The sequence below is a fragment of the Schistocerca cancellata genome, chromosome 4 (assembly GCF_023864275.1).
Source record: "Schistocerca cancellata isolate TAMUIC-IGC-003103 chromosome 4, iqSchCanc2.1, whole genome shotgun sequence".
Classification (NCBI taxonomy): Eukaryota; Metazoa; Arthropoda; class Insecta; order Orthoptera; family Acrididae; genus Schistocerca; species Schistocerca cancellata.
In genome coordinates this window covers 584,563,904-584,586,712 of record NC_064629.1, presented here as the reverse complement: position 1 = coordinate 584,586,712, position 22,809 = coordinate 584,563,904, and the positions used below count along the sequence as shown (strand labels likewise).

General features: G+C 41.6%; 1 protein-coding gene across 1 annotated transcript in view; it reads right to left on the bottom strand.

Moving 5' to 3' along the window:
* LOC126183799 (nose resistant to fluoxetine protein 6-like) overlaps positions 1–22,276 on the bottom strand; it is a gene marked incomplete at its 5' end in the record, with an annotated part of 195,520 nt that extends 173,244 nt beyond the window's left edge. Inside the window, one exon of the mRNA XM_049926041.1 lies at positions 22,186–22,276. Within this exon, the coding sequence (XP_049781998.1) occupies positions 22,186–22,276 (91 nt within the window). The remainder of the gene's footprint in view (positions 1–22,185) is intronic.
* Positions 22,277–22,809: the final 533 nt, after the last annotated feature.

Here is a 22,809-nt window from a genome sequence, read left to right as displayed (position 1 = left end):
CGTGTGGGAATTTTAATTAATATCATAGTCAGAAGTAACAATATAAAAAAATATTTCCCCACCGTTTCGTTTCCCAACGCGGGGAGGGGTGGAATATACAGGGTTGTTCATAAGTACATCAGGTGTTTCAGAAGACCACTGCATGAAAAATAAGAGACCTACAGAAAACAGACACACATCTGTGGATAGAGAATCTGTAAGTTTTGGTCTCACATTACAGTTGTTCAATACGGGCACCAATTGTGACGCGGGAAGCTTCAGTACATGCGTGCAGTTCATTGGGACTAATTTTCTGGGAAGGTATGACGGCCTGTTCTGCAAATCTGTTCATTAGATTTCATATTTACAGGCGAGAAATAATTCGGTGCAACAATATCGAGCAGAGCTCGGCACAAGGTTAACAATGAGACTTTAAGAAAGCTCAACCTACAGGTGCAAACTGTAATTATAAGAATTCTACAAACCATTAACAACCTTCAGTTTTCCAGTGGAACATGGATAAATAGCAATAACATGCATCGAATTCCCACTGCTTCTCTGATAATCTGTCGTGGGACAGATACGTCCCAATGGTAGTGAAATGGTTAAGCCCTAGTCTTCACTTGCATGATCTCTCCAAGGAATATGATACGTCTCAAATCTTCCCGTATTCCATATCTACTGAAGCTCTGATACTGATATTGATTTTCCAAGTACTGGGTCTTACGTAGGGTTTCTGGATGTCTGCCTTCGAAGCTATCGTGTGTAGTCTGCGGCATGTATAGATTCTTCTTTAGTCTTGATGATAACCGATTGTTATCAGTGGAGGCTTGGTTTTAAATTTACTGAAAGTATTGACAAGTTTACTTTATAATTAATAAAAGGCTCACAAGACACAAACTGAACATTTCGGTTCGTTATTCTTATGTTGTGGTCTTCAGTCCGAAGACTGATTTGATGCAGCTCTTCATGCTACTCTATCCTGTGCAAGCCTCTTCATCTCTGAATAACTACTGAAACCTACATCACTTTGAATCTGTTTACGGTATTCACCTCTTGGTCTCCCTTTACAATTTTTACCTGCCCTTCCCCCACACTTCCCTCCGGTACTAAATTGGTGATCACTTGATTTCTCAGAATGTGTTCTATCAACCGATCCCTTCTTCTAACTAGGTTGTGCCACAAATTTCTTTTCTCCCCAGTTCTGTTCAGTACTTCCTCATTAGTTACGTGATGTTCCCATCGAATCTTCAGCATTTTTCTGTAGCACCACATTTCAAAAGTTTCCCTCCATACATGGCTACACTCCATACAAATACTTTCAGAAAAGATTTCCTGACACTTACGCCTATATTCGATGTTAACAAACTTCTCTTCTTCAGATATGCTTTTCTCGCCATTGACAGTCTATAGTTTATGTTGATGTTCATCTTATATCCTCCTTTCAAGACTCTGTCCATTCCGTTCAGCTGGTCTTCCAAGTTCTTTGCTGTCTCTCAGAGATTTACGTCATCGGCAGCCCTCGAAGTTTTTATTTCTCCTACCTGGCCTTTAATTCTTACTCCAAATTTTTCTGTGGTTTCCATTACAGATTGCTGAATGTACAGATTGAATAACATCGGCGAAAGGTTACAACACTGTCTCACTCTATTCTAAATCACTGCTTCCCTCTCGTGCCCTCGATTCTTATAACCGCCTTCTGGTTTCTGTACAAGTTGCAAATAACCTTTCGCTCCCAGTATTTTACCACTGCTACCTTCAGAAGTTCAAAGAAAGTGTTCTTACAAAGATATAATATTAGGTCTACTACTTGGCTTCCGCCGTTTTGCAATAAATCGCAGTGTCGGGAAGTGATGGTGCAGATGGTCGGTCGTAAGTTCATACAGTAAACTTAGGCAATTGTAAACATAACGCCACCAGAAGTGATCGTATCACAAAGTTGTTCTCCATTAATTATGTCAACTTGCGAGCCCAGTTCTCGTCATTTGCGGGAACATTTAATTTTCTTTAAAATGAAGAAATCTGCAGTTGAGGCTCATAAAATGTTGGCTAAGACCTATGGTGAAGCACCTTTTAGTGAAAGGACGTGCAGAGAATGGATTCAATGCTTTAAAAACGCTGATATTGACGTCAAAGACCGGCGTGGCGGTGGAAGAGAGAAGGTTTTCGAAGCTACTGAAACAGACGGAAAAAATCACAGTAGATCGTTACTGAAAGCTGCTCGACAGCATGTCGCAAAACGCGTCAAAATGTAGTTGGAAACATTGAAATGTGAAATCCTACTTCACCCGTCGGGTGACTATCACCTTTTACGATCAACAGCACACGGCTTGGCTCAGCAGCGCTACCGGTCATATAAAGACGTGCAAAACTGGATCGATTCAAGGGTCTCCTCAAAAGATGACCAATTATTCCGCCGTGGGATGCATATGCTGCCTGAGAAAGTACTGGCCAGCGATGGCCAATACTTTGAATCGTAAATTTTTGTACATTTTTCACAATAAAGCCTTGAGCTTCGAGAAAAAACAGCAGAAGCCAAGTTTTAGGCCCAATACTTAAGAATTACCCTATTGACACTCACAATACTTTACTGTGCAGAAGGGAATAAAGGTTAGAGCTTAATGTCTCATGGACAGAGAAATAGTTAAAGAACGTCCTACTCCGAACCGTCTGCACTGTTTATCTAAATTGCAACAAGCAGCATGCGCCCCAGAAACAATTTATTGAATCGAGTGCTGGACAGTACTAACGAATGTAAACAAAATCGTGTGCGGGAATACACAGCGTCGCATAGTGTAAGGTATCTAGGAAACATAGACGTCAGTAATACTAATACAATACTTTAAACTATTTCCTTAATTTTATATTTGTACTCCCTACACATGTAGGGTCATTACCGCAAAATAAACATTAGCAAGAATCTGGCATGATTTGTTTCGAGCAAAAAAGATGTTGTGATGACTGAAAAAGCCTGGAACGACTGAGTTCGGACGGTGAAGGGCTGGCACGAGTATCCGTGTAGTGGTCGAGGCGCGTTAATCAACACTAATCGAGCAACAGTAGAGTGAGTCGTATCTGAACGTAACAGTCGTCTCTACAGAACACAGCCTACCAGCGTTTCACTGAAGTCGTTCTGCATTCTTCACCAATTTATGATAAGAAAAGCTATTGATGTCGAGACGTGAGCCCTCATATTTGAGTGGTCCCCAAAACAGATTGTTACAAACGACGATATAGGTTTCCTATGTTTAGATTTAAAACTAAAATCTTTTGAGTAGTGTAGAAAGCAGGTTCAAAAAGTTACAAGGAGACACTGGGCATTTCCAGCGGGAGGTTTAAGATCTTTGGTAGCATCTTCCTCACTCAATTTACTTACTTTGGGTTGCTTGCCATGTGGGGAAAATGGGCAGAGTGTCGCTGTTGTTTTTAATGACACAGGCATCTTAAGATTGCAGTAGTGTATTTATCCTCTTTGCGGTGCTTTTACTAGCAGACCGACGTCGATAGCCTTAAAGACTAAGCATATTCCCCAAGCCTTCGCAAGATGTAGGGCAAGACAGCGCATGGTCTCCACAACGCGTGATTTCAGCTTTTGGCTAAAATAACGTTGAAAAACGACATATTAATTTGTTAAAATGTGCAAAATCTTTTTTCATACATCTTTTACTTGCCTAGACCGCATACATATACAAAACTTAAAATATTTTGATTAGACTAGTTTCAGTTGTTAATACAATGCTCGTGTTAAACGCAAGTTCAACAAAAATTGTATATACCAGTAAAAACCATATTATGCAGTTACTTGAACTCGTACAAGAGGCGAATTCAATGAAAACTTTTTTTTTAGTTGTAACAGCACAATAAAAATGAGACTAGTTCAACATCATGGGTGATAAAGTCGTAGTCAAACGTAGAATACGAAAAGGTCATCGATACACCACGTAATTTGTCGACAGCAAAATAAATGTTTCCGCGTCCAGTCGGACTAACTTGACTAATACTCATTCAAAGCCATAACGTAACTGATCTCTCTGACTGAGGAAGAATTCAAATTTCTTAAAGATACAGATTTGCGTACGAATTTACCTTCGTAACTTAGGTTGCCAACGCTTGCTAGTGGGATGGTGTTTGTTATGGACGTAGTTGGAAAGAATCAAGGCGGTGGAAGAAGATTATATCATAGCATTTTGGGGGACGGGAGGTGTGCAGTTCCTGATCAACAGGCTGTACGCCAGTTTCCTGGGTTAAATCCCAGACCTCTTCTAAGTACATACGGATATTGTTGATGGCGATAGTTCCGACGACTATGACTTTAATACTGTCAAACCCCATGAGACGGTTCAAGAGGAGTGTGCTATGCCTTGGTACAGAATTTGACCCAACTCCTTTCTTTCACTGCATGTTCTGCCATAACAGCACAAACACAACAGTAAATTGCACAAGCACTGATTACAATCATCCACAATACGCTGAAGTAACTTGAACCTTTTTCATGTCGAAAAGAAAAGGGTGACAGCTCTGTTTCGTCATACCAGTGAAAGAGGTCGTCATCAGCGCCTGTAGGCAGGTGGTGGGTATATGGTTCTGCAGTAACGAAGCGGTCATTATCTACCTGACATTGAATGAAAGTATGTAACATATTGAAGGAAGATGAAAAAAAAGATCGATCATGAGCGAATTGCTTCACTAGTTGAGTGTCATGTCCATTAGCGCAGCACTGATTGTTAGGTGGCTGGAGTAAATGGCGCGCTTCTTCCGGGGAAAGTACTCCGCTGTCTTTTGTGAAGCTTCAGTATGTGGTGCAGAACTTTCCATCACGTCTAGTCGCAATAGCCTCTGACAAGTTTCTTCCGAAAGATGTAAGACAGTCACGCGGAGAAAGCTGCCAACATAATGCGGTCCAGAGGTTTTGTACTTCCTGACATGAAGTTGCTTACTCACTCGGCAGTGTTTTGAGAGATCGAGGTGCAGATACTAGTTCGGTCGGGTGCAAGCGCACGTAACATTGTCTTTTGTGCCCAACAGTATAAGAGGAAGTGATGTTTGTCTGAGATATCGCTTTCACATTCAAAGAAGGTACACTCTTTGTAAATCTATATCCAAGATATGTTATCGTTTTAAGCGACGCGTCTTTCCTCTTTGAAAAATAGTAATGGTGATTTTGGAGTTCGAAAATTTCGTAAATCTCAAGAATATAAAAAAATTCGTATCGTCAGACGGCAAATATTTACAAAGAAGGTAGTGACTACCCATTCCTTAATTTTTTGATTTTTTATTAATTTCGTCGCGGTCCGTGGAGCAACCAACTTGACCGTAGCTCAGATCACGATAAATAATAAAAATAAAACATAGGGAAAGGATTTGAAAAACTACAATAATTCCGAGAGAAATAACCTCTTCACTAGGAAAAGGTATATTAATTGTACGCTGCTGGAATGTCATTCACTGTTCACATGAAAGGATGAATGGATATGAAACGCCTTCCATGGTTATGTGGTCACTATTTCGCTAGAAATTTACCAATTGGACAGTGGTCGAGTGATGCCTACGAAGACAATCCAATGCATAATTACGTATTTTAGTCCCTTCTGATTCCGACCCAAGGATCATGCAGTTCTTAAACAAATAGAAAATTCCTAAATAAAAAGTTATACCGTGATGTTATCAGGAACTAGGTTGTTAACTGTTTGTTTCTTAAAAGTAACTGATGCTGGACGGAAAGAGTTTATCTCAAACTGTTAGTTGAAGATGCTGCTTTTAGTAATCAACAACAATGACAATTTCTTTTCTTGATGACGTACTTTTTATGTAGTTGTTGGTGCGAAGCAACATCTCTTCCTTTAGACATATCTTGAAATGCTTCGATTCGCATTTAGACTAAATAACAGTATGCACATTGCCGGCCGGTGTGGCCGTGCGGTTCTGGGCGCTTCAGTCTGGAACCGCGTGACCGCTACGGTCGCAGGTTCGAATCCTGCCTCGGGCATGGTTGTGTGTGATGTCCTTACGTTAGTTAGGTTTAAGTAGTTCTAAGTTCTAGGGGACTGATGACCACAGATGTTAAGTCCCATAGTGATCAGAGCCATTTTTTTTTTTTTAGTATCCACATTGTTGAAGTTAAACCATCAAAATGATAGCTATTATTTCTGAACAAATTTGTAAGAAAGAAAGAAGGAAAGAACATTAGTTTAAACTCCTGTATACGAAGAGGTCGTAAGAGACAGAACACAAGCTCTGACTGGCAGAGGATGCTGAAGGAAATCGACCGTGCGCTTTCAGAAGAGCCATCCAGGAATCCAACTTCGATTTAGGAAAACTGCGGTAAGCCTAGGTCTGGATGGCTGATCTGGGCTTTAAATCGCCATCTTGCTCGGTAAATTCACGAGTATTGATCGTAAACTGTATAACATTAGTGACTCCCGTTCCAATTTCAAAATTTCGTCTCCGCTTCTAGAGTTAGCTCACAACACGGTTTTGTAGGATGTTTATTCCTCTGCGAAAAATAATAATCTTCTGCTACAAATTTACATGACCAGAATATATACTGCTGATAAACCAGATACTATTTTTCAATAAAACGTATCCCTTTAATCTCATTCAGGTAACATTCGAGGCGCTCTTGTTTTGTTTTGACGAAGAAAGGGTATCGGAATCACCTGCACGACTCTAGGGTATTGACTGGCGTTCCGGCAAGAGGACGGGTGCAGTTAATTGGAGGTGCCATAAAGAATAACTTTCGCTTGTCAGGTACGAACGGCCGGAAATGGTGTGGTGGCTACAACGTGACCTGCAGTCTAATTCGTGAGGTATCTCAGGCGTGCATCAGCGTTTGCAGATCTCGAGCCGTTCGGCGAAAGCACAGTGGCTTTCTGTGTTCTTAGGTATCAAGCTGAGCCAGCGAAAACGATTAACCTTTGCATTTATTTTCACAACAGTTTCAATACCACAAGATCGTCGCTAGAAGAATGACTTACTTCTCGTAGGAAATACAAACCTATAAATTAACCATGCGTTAAAGCTCTGACAATGGCTGTCTCAACAGAAAACCAAACAAGTGCCCTAACAGCGATTGCGCTTAGAAATGTTGAAATGTTCAGCTGGTATAGGTACACTATGTGGTCAAGGGTCTCCAACAATCAATTTTTGTTCGTTCATAAGACGCAAATCATTTGACTAATAGCTTGATGGACCTGCTTTATCAACTACTAAAACATTTAATTTTCTGGAAAAACTAGCCACTAAGTTCTGATTCAATGAAGACGGAATTTGCTTCGATTCTCCCCGAAACATGATGCACAGAAGTGCAAAAACAAGCAGAATACAGTGGTGGGGATAAAGGAGTGTTGTGAAAACATAATAAATGCATAGTGGTGCAGAACAACTAAAAATTAGACCAAAATTATCAGTGACTAACGCAGAAAAACAACGATGTGCTAGCAGACGGCATTTCTCGATGTGAGCGAGAAATCAACCGAAAATCACCGTAAGTACAAATCAACTTACTCTTAACGAACTGTTTTTCGATCTAAAAGCTAATCAAAATGTAAATAACTTAATTACAAACCACTGATGATGCTTTACTTAAATAAAGTGAAACGCGTCTGGTGGAACAAAAAAGAAAAAAAACACAAATTTTTGAAGTTGCAATGACAGAACAAAATACCCTCAAGAATTATAAAACAACTACGGAAACTATGGCCACACAAATGAAGAACTTAGGTGCTAGCCTTGATCGCATGTAGGAACAGTATGACGTCTTCTGTGGAACGAAAAGTATAATACATGATATTACAATTTGTAAAAGTAGGCGTCCTGCCATAGTTCCGTAAAATGAACGATTCCCATACTGTTATCTACACTGTGTCCCAATTGACGTCATTATTTCAGTCTTTAACAATGTTTTGTGTTAACTGCCTTATTGTAAATAATGTTTCCGATCTTAAGAAAATGACGAAATGTTATTATCTTTTGTTTTTTTCCATTTTATAAGACTGAAATTGCACTATTTTCCATTTTAAATGATTCGCACTGTATTATCTCATATACTGTTACATGTACGTTTATATTGTTAAAAAAACCTAGAAAATATTTATTATTATGCATGAAAGTGCTGCGATATGGTGGTACTCCTCTGTATTACTGATTAACCCAACTGGTATCCGGTAGCATGTAACCGGCAGTCAACTCAGGCACATGCTGCATTTCTTGGTGTGGAACACCTGTACGACTCTGTGTTGCCAAGAGGACAGAGTTATATTTTTTGACGTTTTACTCTCTTTTCATCATGAGGTAAAGTTGTCTTAGGCGTATATATTTACTGTAATAGCTTACGTATAGGTAATTTTATTTTGTATTTCAAATTCATAGTCCGTTGCGATTTCATAACCTGTACACTGAGGTTCTGGCAAAAGGAACTTACTTAAAGTCTTAATTTATGATTACTGCTACAACAGTGTAATGTTTCTGTAACTTTTGTAACCTTGCTTAGCCCTGCCGAAGTTAGTAATCCAGTGAACCTTCCTGTTATCAAGGCAATAAAAACTTCGTATCTGAAACTTTCTTTGCAGTGAACTGATGACCGCTTTCCTGCTGAACATGTCAAGTGTTTACAGTTTTAGTTTAAGTTAACCTAGAACTGTTTTGATTACTTGTTTTGCTACTGGAGTGGCTACTGGGGTATTTGGAGGGAGGTGGAGGGCGTGGGTGGCCAGTGTTGCCTTCTGCTGGTATGGAGCTGTGCCCCGATGTTCTGATCGATACCACAGTAATTTTCAAGTCGCAAAGATTCATCTGCATCGTTTGTGAACTGGCGGAGCTGTTGTTCAACACTATTGCTGCGCTTATTTTAACGCTGTTATTTGACGCACTTTCACAGCACAAACTTTTCTCCACAGACGTAAGCAGTATATCTTAGACACAATATGGCGGCCTTTCAGAGCGTCCCCTCGCTCAATGACCCCTGTCCACGCGGCGCGTCTTCAGTTTAGGTGACAGTAGGGGGTTTGAGTATGGTGTGGAGTTACGCTTATGAGACACTGCGGAAAGATTAGATTTTAATCCAGGATATTGCGGCAAAGTCAGATGATGAGGAACTCTACATCATCATCCCTCCTCCTCTTGCCGGACAAATACTATAAGTAAAAATTTCTTCCAACACCAGAATTCGAAACGACTACCTCCGAGTCTAGCACTACCACATAGGTGGGCGTTAGCGATCCTAATTTCCCTCATGGGCTGTTGCATTAACGGCTTTTTCCTTTTTTTCAGAAAAAGTGGTATCGGGGGCAAAGCGGGCAGATGTCGCAACCCGAGGCTTGACCACAATGTCTCGTTCTCCCTTTCAAAACTAAGAAGGGTGAAGGGCATAGGATCCAAGAGAGCCAAAATTCATCAAGGAAGAGGTGAAAGGAATTTCTTTTTGTGCCATCACCAATGAGTTGCAAAAGCTTGTGCTATGACATGCCTCGTAATACCGAGGGGAAGGGAAATGAAAGCCAGTCCCAGTCGCTACCAAACAGGAAGAAAAACAAAGGAGGTCACTCATTACGACGTGCAGACGCTCCATGGTACTACTCGCTGCGGAATGATCGATGAATGTCTTCTCGTGTCAAAGTGGTCGTCATACGGAGTTAAGTCATAAAAAAAGGGTTGGTGGCTTAACTTTTTCTGTCGCGGATAATGCAGCAGGGAGACAGGTTACAGAACGCACTCCAAAGAAAATACGAGACGTATTGACGGTACTTGGGATTCGTTATGATCGATCAGTATCGTTCGTTTAAGTAGTGCAAAAAATCGAGGACGCCTTCTCAGCGTCACCGAACAAGTAGCGGACGGCGTGACTGCATATCCATGTCACAGAATTCGTTTTTGCTCTCGGAAAATACACCTTATCCAGGAAGAGGAGCGATTGAGCAGTTATCCTGTCGGGAGTCACGCGTGTGAGGGAAGCCAGCATCTGGCGCACCAAAAGCCGAACATCCTTCCCCGATTCGCAGACAAGGCAATGGTCATCCGTATCCATCTCTCCGCAGGTGACACACATTGAAGAATCCTTGAGAATTTTATATAGGCTAGACTTGCACACTTGCTTCCCGTTAACCATTTATGTACCAAGCGGACTGAACGTCCACATCTAAAGTGGCGGCGCCCACTGCCTGCCACACAACACGCCACTCAATTTGGGAGTATTTACTTTCAATCACATCCGGCACTCTACTTAGTTGGACGCTGGTGTATATCGCTTTCGCCGGGGTCAAGTGTGTGGGCAGCAGTGCAGTGTGGTTGTAATTTAGTGCAAGGAAGAATTGGCCAATGTAGAAGAAAGGCGCTGGAATGTGCTATGACAGTACCGGGGGAGGGACAGATATCAACACTAAGGCCTCCAGCAGCAGGCTTGTAAGACATGTCGCAAAACGTCACCACGTCGCCACATCTTCATGTGAGAGCTTACAAATAGGACTTTCACTCTGCCCTGAACATGAAAAATGCCCAACCCCTCTCTGTCCCTCGGGAGGGTCAGGGCTGGCTCTGAGCACTATGGGACTCAACTGCTGTGGTCATAAGTCCCCTAGAACTTAGAACTACTTAAACCTAACTAACCTAAGGACAGCACACAACACCCAGCCATCACGAGGCAGAGAAAATCCCTGACCCCGCCGGGAATCGAACCCGGGAACCCGGGCGTGGGAAGCGAGAACGCTACCGCACGACCACGAGATGCGGGCGGGAGGGTCAGGGACTCGTAGAGGACCTTAAACAGAGTGACCATACTAACAAAGGATCCCAAAGCAGCCAGCATTTGGCGGGCCAGAGATAACGGGTTCGGAAGCGTCTGCGCAACATGGGAAATGCGAGACGCCAAATAGACGATGGCATATCGCGTCCTTTGCGGGAAGTCGAGAATCCTAGGATAGTGATCAGTTAGCCCTGCTTTGATCTGGTTTAATAGACGCCTGCAGTTGACGGTTGTAGAGCGCCATAGGTTAGTTGTGAAATTAATGCCCAAGCAACGTATCGTGTCACTTACTCGTAGGGGGCGACCCACCCGCCGGGCAGCCCCTTACCTATAGATAAAGTATGCGACTTTTAGATTTTGAGATTACTGCCCGATGCCGCGCTGTAGGTCGCCACCCAAGCCAACGAATCATCGCCGCCACGGAGGAGGAGTACCAGATCCCCGGACTGCCAAGAAATTTTTCTTAGTGACAGAACTGGAACGGGGTCCACTCAGCCTCGCGATGCCAATTGAGGAGCTACTTGAATGGGAAGCAGTCGCTCCAAGGTCTTGAAAACCAACAGGCGGGAGAGCGATATGCTGACACCATGTCCCTCTGTACCATATCCGCATAATGTCGCATGGCAGAGGATGACACGTCGGCCGGTCGGCATCGCGCGGTCCTCTGGGACTGATCGTAAATTTAAAGTTTTCAAAAATAATTATTATGCATCTGAAGTAAAAACTTAGTATACAGTCTGAAGAAACTTAGGAAATAGCGAGTGACTAATTGCGAGGAATTCTTGCTTCAATACTGATCGTACGAAGGTCCAAACTAAAAAAAAATGAACAGCTATTTTTGGGTAACAATCTGTGTTTGGCGAAAGAAAAGAACGCGAGATATTCAAGGAAATCCTAAGTGAGCATAACGGCTGTTTTTACTACCATTAAATTCGGGCGTGGTGGTCTAGTGGTAAAGCCCGTGCCAGAAAACTGAGAAGTTGTGGGATCGAATCCTGGTCGGACCACGGAAATTTGCGGTCTCCTTTTTTTCTAGTCTTCACCTCTCAACGATCTAAAGAGTCTCCAGGAACGGCAGGTGGTTCGGAATGCACGTTAAGCTGTAGGTCCCCTTTCTCGTTTGGATAATGGGGGTAGATTAAGGACATGCAAATCGCCGCATTGGAGTCAGCTTGAAAGACTTGTACTTGTTCATTGACCCACAGGAAATGATGATGACTACCGTTAAACCAAATTGTAAACGGAACGATTATTGCTACAGCGATTACGCATGAAGTTTTGGAATGAAGCAAAACGAGTGTGGCGTAGTGGAAGAGTTATTATAGTTGCAAAAGACGTAATAGGCTATTTTCCTGTGTTTAGAATATGGTTCAGATTGTTATTATTCTGAACGATTATAGCATTCAAGTATCATTTACGGTCAATATTTTCACAAAATATCTGTTATTTTTCTGTAATTAAAGCTAAAAAGTAATTAAATATCAAGATATTGGGTCAAGTGATCGAAAACGCTCTGTTACTGGCTGAAGCTTTGGTGACATCACAGGCTAGGAGTAAGACGAAACTATACATGTGTTATCGGAATGTTAGAACCTTCCGAAAGGTAATGCGTTTATGGTCCACACATTTAGAGCGGCAGTATGTGCAACGACGGACATATTTCTCCCTGCTCCCTGCAACATCAATAAACTCGCTCAAAACTAAGGAATCGCAGAACTTTTGCAAATGGATCCGTATCTTATAACTAGATTGACGACTGTTAGTCATGAACTACCACCCAAAACACAATAAAATCATTCTCGGCAAATCTTAGTGCTGATTTCCTCTATATAAAACACATGGCAGTGAGACATCTCTATCCACGCGTTCTGTGGCGCAAGAATAGTGCAGTTGAAGAGGACATAGGTTCGAATCTTGGAACAGTCGTACATTTTTAAAAGTTTTACACGGAATACGAAAATAGCGTTAGTAGAAACTCGTTGTAAGAATTGTTTAAATGGTGGAATGTATTAAATACAGATTCAAATTAATCTTATTCTGAGCAATCGACAACTGAGGATAAATGCTTTTACTTTGTGTACAAACAATTCACTTTTTTGGAAAGCATTGCTAGTAGTATGCCCACAGTACAACGAGGAGTAGGATGATGGGATTTTGTATATGGAGAGATGTAAAGCATGTACAACATGCAGGTAACACCAACGTAATGGCTGTGATGTTTGTGAGTGTATACTAACATCGTATCTGAAGCAGACTTACTTCATATATATGTAAGATGATGAAACTTAAAAAGTTTAAACAATAAGGTTCCTAGATGGACAGTACGAAGATAAAAAATATTGTTTCTAATAAAGTAAAAAGTGTGTGGTTACATTAACTAGAAAATACCTTTTTGAACATGACGTGTAATGTAAGCATTTGTAAACGACAAGGGAAACAAAATAATACTCATTCTTTGATCGGTGTGGTGAAGTTTTGTAATCGTGATTCGGTTTTCGTGTGACAGCACTGTCGAGTCGTTTAACAAATAACTTAAAATATTCTTTCGGGCTGGACTCGAACCAGCCGTCTTTGAATATTGCCTTATATAATTCGACGTTCTACCGCTATAACAAATAAACTACCGGTCAATGTACGTGAAGTAGGGTGAAACTACAACTTTCTGTAACGGTTTAATTTCGTTGAATGACGCTCTCCTTCCTTATAACAGTGGGGAAGCATATCTCGGAGGTAAATTAATGTTAACTTCAGAGTGCTAGATATTTTTAATTAAGTTAGGAAACTTGTGCGTCGACGTGGTGGCGTTTTGCCGATACGCTGCAACCACATTTTACGCACCTTCTCATTCTTTGGAACACTCAAAAACAATTCTTCAGGAGTTTTCACAGATGTATTTGTGCAGTGTAATACTACACACCGTTTGTAGCCCATTTTCCGAAACGTAAATCCCAAAGCAAGACACCACTGTGAATGAGTTTTACGGCAGCAGGAGCAACGAGCTAGCCAGTGACGTCACAGGCATCACATGACTCAAATGGAGCGTTTTAGCGGGCTTTCAGATTATTTGAATTTCATTTTCGTTTTTGTAAAAGAATAGTGAAATTCGAGAGGAAAAAAAGCATGTTGTGAGTACCAAATGAGATAATTAACCGTTTAAGACGATTTCCAGAAAACAGTCATATACGCTATTGTCGAGGTAATGTTTGTGTCAACTAGAGTGGGGAAAGAGATGGCACTGTGCGGCCTTGCGCATGTCAACTTCCCGCTGGCCTCTTACAACGGAGTGGTTGTGACGGAAGAATTTCACACTAGACGGGATGATCCGGCAGGCAGCTGAGTTGTGGAAAGCAGCGGTAGAGAAAGTGCATGTTGCGTCACATTGCACGCGGCCTTGGAGGCCGCTTTCATTACCCACTGCCTCACTGCTGCCTGCTGGCATTTCTGCCCAAACAGCGCCTTCTGTGGGCCATTGTCCTCGGAATATTGCGAATGTTGTCATTTAAAAAGTCGTACAACATTTCAGTACCATAATTTCTTTTCAGAGTCACAGTTTCACTTCAGAATTGTTCCTGAACAGAAAACCAATTTATTTCATTTTATTCTGTTTTATAAATATTTTTCTGCGTCTGCAGCATTGGTTGAGTTAATAGAGACGATCAGGGTGGTACCTAACTTAATTAATTAAGAAAAAAGATCTTGATTGCATTGAACACAGTGTACTCATGCATGAGGTGTGCTTAAGGAGCTGGACGAAACCTTCATCAATAAGCTGACTTTTATAACTCGAAAACCAGAAGCAGAAAGTTCCCATCCTTTATCAACTGACTGAGAACAACTTCTATCACACTGGGACGATGTAAAGTCGACTTTAAGCAGGGTTCGGTTTCCGGTTTATTGTCTTTCTCGAGACAAAGTGTGTCCAGAAAGGAATACCGGACTATAATAATATGTAAAGAATAATTGCGAATGAAAAGATGTTTACTGAAACTAGTAAGAAAAGAATTTCTGAAGTTTTTCTCAACTGATTCTCAGAACCGAGTACCCCTACGTGCTATGTGAGGAGAGTAAAAATGTCGATTGCTTAAGAGAAGGCGATGTGCGTCTTCCGAATGTTTGAAGGTACAATGTCGACACATGACAAAATCTGATACGTATCCGCATACAGAACACTGACGGATCCACTGGCTGACACAATTTGTATAAATCGCAGTGTGTTAGCATGAAAGGGGAGCAGGTAGGCCAGCTATGTAAAATATAGTAGAGCAAGCGATACGTAGACCTCTTGGTACTAGCTCATCGAACTCTGATTGGCATGCTAGTCAGGAACTATCCTTTCCAACGTCAACAGCATGTAAGAGTGTGTACAATAAATGAAATACATACGAATTCAACGATAAGACATTGTAAGATACAAACCACTCTATAACTCAAAGTGTGTGGACACTGCTACAAACACTCTGACGGCGTGTATGAAGATGAACAATGCTTTTGGTGGCTTGTTTTTAGAGACGAATGACCTTTATTTCTGCCTACTGTTGCAAATAGGCATAGTTGTCGGATTTTGTCCTGTGAGTATGCTCGAGGTGTTCGGCATCATCCCAAGAACAGCAACAAGTTAAATGCAGGGTGACCCAAAATTCCCGTTACAAACCTCTAGGATTTGTAGTGGGAGGTGGGCACATAATATTTTGATAAACCAGTCGTGAGAAAACACGTTCGCTAGGTAGGTATGCAATGAGGTGGTCATGGATTGGGGGTGGGGGGGTGCTTACTTCTGATTGCCTGATGTCATTTGATGTCTATCCTACCTCTCTGAACCGGTTTGAGCTTCATTCACGTCTCTGCGAGTATTAGAGCAACATGGTTGAATACAATTTTGCATCATACACCGACATGATCCCTTTTCTCCATGGCGAAGCTCACTGTAAAGGAAGAGCTGCTATACAGGGTGAGTCACCTAACGTTACCGCTGGATATATTTCGTAAACCACATCAAATACTGACGAACCGATTCCACAGACCGAACGTGAGGAGAGGGGTTAGTGTAATTGTTTAATACAAACCATACAAAAATGCACGGAAGTATGTTTTTTAACAAAAACCTACGTTTTTTTAAATGGAACCACGTTAGTTTTGTTAGCACATCTGAACATATAAACAAATACGTAATCAGTGCCGTTTGTTGCATTGTAAAATGTTAATTACATCCGGAGATATTTAACCTAAAGTTGACGCTTGAAACCTCCGACGTTCAGTTGCGTGTTGTAACAAACATGGGCCACGGTCGGCGAGCAGCATCTGCAGGGACATGTTTACCATGACGACCGTGTTTACGAGTGTGGCTGTAGTGCACTGTTGTGGTTTGGTCTAGCTGTCGCAGTGTCTGCATGTAGCGCTTGCTGCTATTGTTATTCTGCATTCGTCTCCGCACGCAGACCAACTGTAGTACACCGTGTTACCAGACGTCTGTGATAGTGTAGTGTTGTAGGAACTGTGACCATGGTGTATTCGAACTCTGAAAAGGCGGAGATGATACTCATCTATGGCGAGTGTCAACGAAATGCAGCTGAAGCCTGCAGGGTGTATGCAGAACGGTACCCGGACAAAGAGCATCCAACGTGCCGCACATTGCAAAACATCTACCGCCAACTGTATGCAACAGATATGGTCGTAGCACGCAAACGGGTCCGTAACAGGCCCGTCACAGGAGAAGCGGGTGCAGTTAGTGTGGTAGCTGCTGTTGCCATGAACCCACACATGAGTACACGGGACATTGCGAGAGCCGGTGGACTGAGTCAAAGTAGTGTCATGCGCATACTGCATCGTCACCGCTTTCACCCGTTTCATGTGTCGCTACATCATCAATTACATGGTGATGCCTTTAATCATCGAGTGCAATTCTGTCAATGGGCATTAACAGAGAATGCGCTGCAGTTCTACCTGTTTACCGATGAAGCGGGTTTCACAAACCACGGGGCAGTGAATCTACGGAACATGCATTACTGGTCCGTGGACAATCCTCGCTGGCTCAGACAGGTAGAGCGACAGCGACCGTCGACTGTAAATGTATGGTGCGGAATCATTGGCGACCACCTCATTGGTCCTCACTTCATTTCAGGGGCCCAAAAAGCTGCAACATACATCGCGTTTCTACAGAATGATCTGCCAACGTTGCTCGAAAATGTCCCACTGGAAACGCGTCGACGTATGTGGTATCAGCATGATGGTGCACCTGCACATTCCGCAATTAACACTAGGCTGACCCTTGACAGGATGTTCGACGGGCGTTTCATAGGACGTGGAGGACTCATAAATCGGCCAGCCCGTTCTCCTGATCTTACACCTCTGGACTTCTTTCTGTGGGGTACGTTAAAGGAGAATGTGTACCGTGATGTGCCTACAGCCCCAGAGGATATGAAACAACGTATTGTGGCAGCCCTCGGCGACATTACACCAGATGTACTGCGGCGTTTCGCCATTCATTACGCCAGAGATTGCAATTGTGTGCAGCAAATGATGGCCACCACATTGAACATCTACTGGCCTGACATGTCGGGACACACACTATTCCACTCCGTAATTGAAAACGGAAACCACGTGTGTACGTGTACCTCACCCCTCATGATAATGTACATGTGCGTCAGTGAAAAAGACCAATAAAAAGGTGTTAGCATGTGGACATAATGTGCTGTTCCAGTCTCTTCTGTACCTAAGGTGCATCACCGTTCCCTTTGGATCCCTACGTAATTCGGTGCTCTCCGATACACACGATCGAACAGCGGAGGAGTGGTACTCAAGCGTCAACTTTAGGTTACAATATATCCGGATGTAATTAACATTTTACAATGCAACAAACGGCACTGATTACGTATTTGTTTATATGTTCAGATGTGCTAACAAAACTAACGGGGTTCCATTTAAAAAAACGTAGGTTTGTGTTAAAAAACATACTTCCGTGCATTTTTTTATGGTTTGTATTAACCAATTACACTGGCCCCTCTCCTCACGTTCGGTCTGTGGAATCGATTCGTCAGTATTTGATGTGGTTTACGAAATATATCCAGCGGTAATGTTAGGTGACTCACCCTGTATACTGTTGTTATTTCTGTTGAATAATAGAATGATCTTCGTAATGATCAAAGGCAAAAGTTTCCTATCATTGTTGATAAATGCGAAAGTTGTTTATGAATAACAGAAACATGTTTTATATAAGCTTGACGAAGTACTGAAACGATGTTTGATATATTTTTGTTTTCCGTTTTTTTTACTTAGTTGTTGAGGAAATTGTGTTTTCTAGTGCTGTTTGATGAATCTGTAATTTCTTAAATTTTTCTACAACATCCCCCTGCAACAATTTTCGAATAAACCTAAAATTAAGCACTGATAAGCTTAATTTTGCTATAAATGCTGTCTTTTTAATGAACAACAGGAGGATAACTATGTAGAACAAAACTGTTCTGTAGGTTATCCAGCACTTTATATAACCTCATTCAGTTTCTAGACGGTTTACCGCTTCCGGTTTTTAGGGGACTCTAGTAAAACACTAATAGCATATGTAAGGAAAGCGATTGTTATGAGGTAGCGCCTGACAGGTATGCAACACACCTAATGTGTTCGTAACGTGTATACGTCATTAACTGACCAAAGCTATTCTGAAAACTGTCGTAGTCTACACTTATTTATGGTAGTCTACATCAGCCTACAGTAGTTTTACAACTCTAGTTACCACCTAAGCGACAGTATCGTGATGCCGTTTTTCAAAAGGGCAACGCTCGTCCACACATGGCATGTGTTTCTATGAACTGTCTATAGGATGTCGAGGTACTCTCGTGGCCAGCAAGATTCCCAGATCAGTCCCGCATAGAAGGCGTGTGGGACCAGCTCGGGCGTCAAATTCATCCCAGTTCAAGTATTTATTATATGAAGTACCATTTACAACTGTTATGGACCGACTTGCCTCAGGAGTCAGGATAGGATATAACGACATTATTACACCCTTCCCAACCGAATTACGGCGTGCATCCAGACCAGAGGGGTTTCAACGTTTCACTTAAAGTGAGCTCATACTGCCAAGTTCAATGTAAATTTGACTCAGTTTTGTAATCACTGCTATAACATCACACGCCATCTCAACTCTTGAGGTTCCATTTAGTTGCCTCGTCCACTTCTGAGAGGTTCACTTTTTCTTCGGGCAATGTGCTATGTGCATCTTTACTTATGACCATATGACATACAATATCCTCACTTTTACAGCGAGTATATGGTCACAGCACATAATTTCCCTGATACAATTTAACTGTGTGCTATCCCTTTATAACAACAAACTTCACTTATCTGGATTGGTAATCGCCGCACCATAGGAGTAATGTTGTTTCTTGGTGATAAATTTTCAGTGCCCACTCGAAGCTCACCCTCTGCAGGTCGGCAAACATATCTTCTACGCCCCCTCCCCCCCCCCCCCCCGGGCCACACACCAAAAATAGCTTCTTTATTGGGACGACAACAACAACAATATGTTTTCTCTCTTTCGTAGAGTTTACCTTGTCGCACGGGAACCTCTGTTTTCATAATTGGGCAAATTTTTGTTTTAACTCTGTAATCGGATGGCCTCCCTGTCGCCACAGCCACCCATTAAGCCAAGGGAAGGAAGTCATGTGTACCATCCACCTTTGATCGTGTAAACATTGTTCTGTTCAAAATGGTTCAAATGGCTCTGAACACTATGCGTCTTAACTTCTGAGGTCATCAGTCGCCTAGAACTTAGAACTAATTAAACCTAACTAACCTAAGGACATCACACACATCCATGCCCGAGGCAGGATTCGAACCTGCGACCGTAGCGGTCGCTCGGCTCCAGACTGTAGCGCCTAGAACCGCACGGCCACTCCGGCCGGCTTTGTTCTTTGTGTTACAGTATTTTAACTGTTTATTAATCGTAGTTTCCTGAGCCGGAGATTGGGGAGCAGCAAGCAGTGGGGAACTGACTAAAACCTGCACTCAGGTTGGCTTCCGTTAATTCGACACACGAATACAATGCGGGCAGTGGCAGCTCTAGCGTGTGTCACATTGGTGAGCCAAGGATGGGCCAGATTATAAAATGGGCGGGCCTAGTCTTGAATTCACATGGATAAATATGGAGGACGAAATATAATTTAAAACGTTAATTTATTGACATTACATAATACCGCTAATCAATGCGGTATAAAAGACATTATAAACTTCCATATTTGGTTTGTAGTGAAAATTAAATTTAGATATGTGTAATGTGTATTTATAATGACTATATACTTGTACTTATTGCGTGCATTAATGTATCTGCATCAACGAGATAAAATTTTGATTGAGTGGCTGTGTGTATTTGCAGCGTACTGAAGTTCAGTTTGCCATTTATTCTTTAGTTAAGGGCATCGTCTGCTTTCTCACGCCCCCTTGAAAATTCTATCTTGTTGCTTTTACTAACTTTAAATAGCTCATGCTAGCATTATTTTTCCTTTAGAAACCGTAAACAATGTTGATTTCTGTGTTCAGTGGAAGTAACAAGTAAAGTTTTAATAACACCCCGTAAAATAATCAAACTCCCGTGTATAAAACAGCTTCACATACCTAATTACCTAACAAATGAGTTAACGTGTTAAATATTTGACTTGAAGCATGTCAAAGAGAAAATGTTTAGGGACGGTTTGAAACTATGCTCAAAACTTTGTTGGAAGTCATTAAGTGCCGTCATTATCATATACTGGATGAATATAATGTGGGTAATTTGGGCCCCATTTGAAGCAAAAGCTAGATTTTTATGCATCTCAATGATTATGAAGTCACATCTCCTGCTCTGTATGTGTCGTAGTATGATATAATTTCACAGGTCCATTCAGTGGTTTATGTGGATCCTGTCTACAAAGTGTGTAGTGAATACAGTTAGAATTAAAGAACAAATAAATTAAGACGCCATGCCTGATGAAATGTTGCCTAGCGGCATTTCAAGGAAATGCTAATTTTTCACGCATCTAAATGAATATGACGTCATGTCATCTGAACTGTGTGTCGTACAATCATATACGTTTGCAGGGACGTTCAATGGTACATGTAAGTCCTTCTTGCAAAGTGTGTTACCAACAGAGTTAGTAGTAAAGAAGTAATAAACTAAAATGTCATGCCTGAAGCTGCCGTTTTACGGCATGCACAGCGAAAATATAGTAAGGGATAAACTTTTTCCTTTATCATTTTGTGGAGCGAACGAGAAAAGTTTCAAAAAAGTTTGTAATTGCGTGTAAAGTCCATCATTCTCAAATACTGGATAAATCAAGTGCGGGCATTTGCACGTCATCAGATCAGTGCATCGAGACAAACACACACTTTCTAACTATAGTTGTTGCCTTATTGGGTTAAACTTTTAACATTAGATTACACCACTCAGTAAGCAGATCATGACACTATTTTAATTTTTTTGCTCCTGGAGGCTGCTTGATAGACAACCTGCAGATGGGTTTGATAAAATGGATATGGATAACATTTTCGATGCAGAAAGAAATTGCAAGAAGATTCAAAATATCACGGTGACTTTACTTGTTGCTTGCAAACGGAATACAAATCAATGTAATTTGAGCTGGTACCACTTGAAGATTACGAGATAACGATCGAAATACAGCGTAGTTATATCATAAATCCAGTGACTGATTCTGTCTTTTTGTTGGTATTTTAAGTGTGCAGTAACAGACTCAAAAGCCATTCCAACTTGAAGGAAGATTTTTTTTTAGTAAAATACGTGTGATAGTTAATATACATAACTAACTTAATAGTAATAGTACCTAAATAACTTGGTAATAATAGTATCTAAATAACTTAATAATAGTATGAAATATTTGATAAACATTTCCAATTTATGTTTATTGCTGCGGCCGTAAATACAAGGGTCTCTTTTGCTACCTCACTATCGCAACTTCATATGCCAAACTCCCCTAAATCTAGATAGTCTGGCATTTAGTTTCCGCTCCAAACAAACAATCGGAAAAGCAGCGAAAGTATAGGGCTTCTGAGTGGGGATAACATAATCATTACAAAAAACCAACTATAAACAAATTTGGAAGCCACAACACACCAACATACGTTTCCCGACCCATGTAGTTGGTTCAAATGGCTCTGAGCACTATGGGACTTAACATCTATGGTCATCAGTCCCCTAGAACTTAGAACTACTTAAACCTAACTAACCTAAGGACAGCACACAACACCCAGCCATCACGAGGCAGAGAAAATCCCTGACCCCGCCGGGAATCGAACCCGGGAACCCGGGAACCCGGGCGTGGGAAGCGAGAACGCTACCGCACGACCACGAGATGCGGGCGACCCATGTAGTCCCCGGTACTAACAGTAAAATACTGACAAACATTACCATCACAGTATCAGAAATTATACTGAAAAAAATTGTCCATTCTTGTACTGGAAACTAAAGTAAACCTTTATACATCACCTACATTTTCCGGTACACGTATACGCTATTAACAGCAAAGACTTGAAAGGTGTATTCGGACTCTTAAATCGTGGCAGTCGGCTGCTGCACGAACAAACGAGAACTTGGTCGGCCCGAGGAGCGAGCAGCGGAGTGGGGGAACTAGTCCCGCCTCCCTCTCTCACGACTGTCAGCTTACTTCCGTGTTGTGTGCCCATGCGAAACTGAACTGAAGTAATGATCATAATACAATCTAGTGTTGTGAAGGCCGCAATGGTCCATTTTTAGTCTATTCACTCATTTCAAACCAAGAAAAGAAAACAACAATAAACTTACAACACAAAGGAAAGCGGAGTATACAAAACATTCGCCAACAGCTATAGAGCAGTAGTTTGCTGAGGTTGGCAGTATCGGAAACATATAGTTCGGGCCCGGCCTCTGCTGGTATCCAAAACACACACTACCTAAAACGGCCACAATATAGCGTCCATATATAACATACTTCGATACGAATGACATCACTTTCCCGATAACCCACACACCAAAGACAAATTACGCCTCAAACAAGCGTTTTCGAGAGTATATTCATTTTATGTTCATCTGTAAAACAGAAAAATTGATACCACTGAGAAAAAAGTGAAAAACTGTG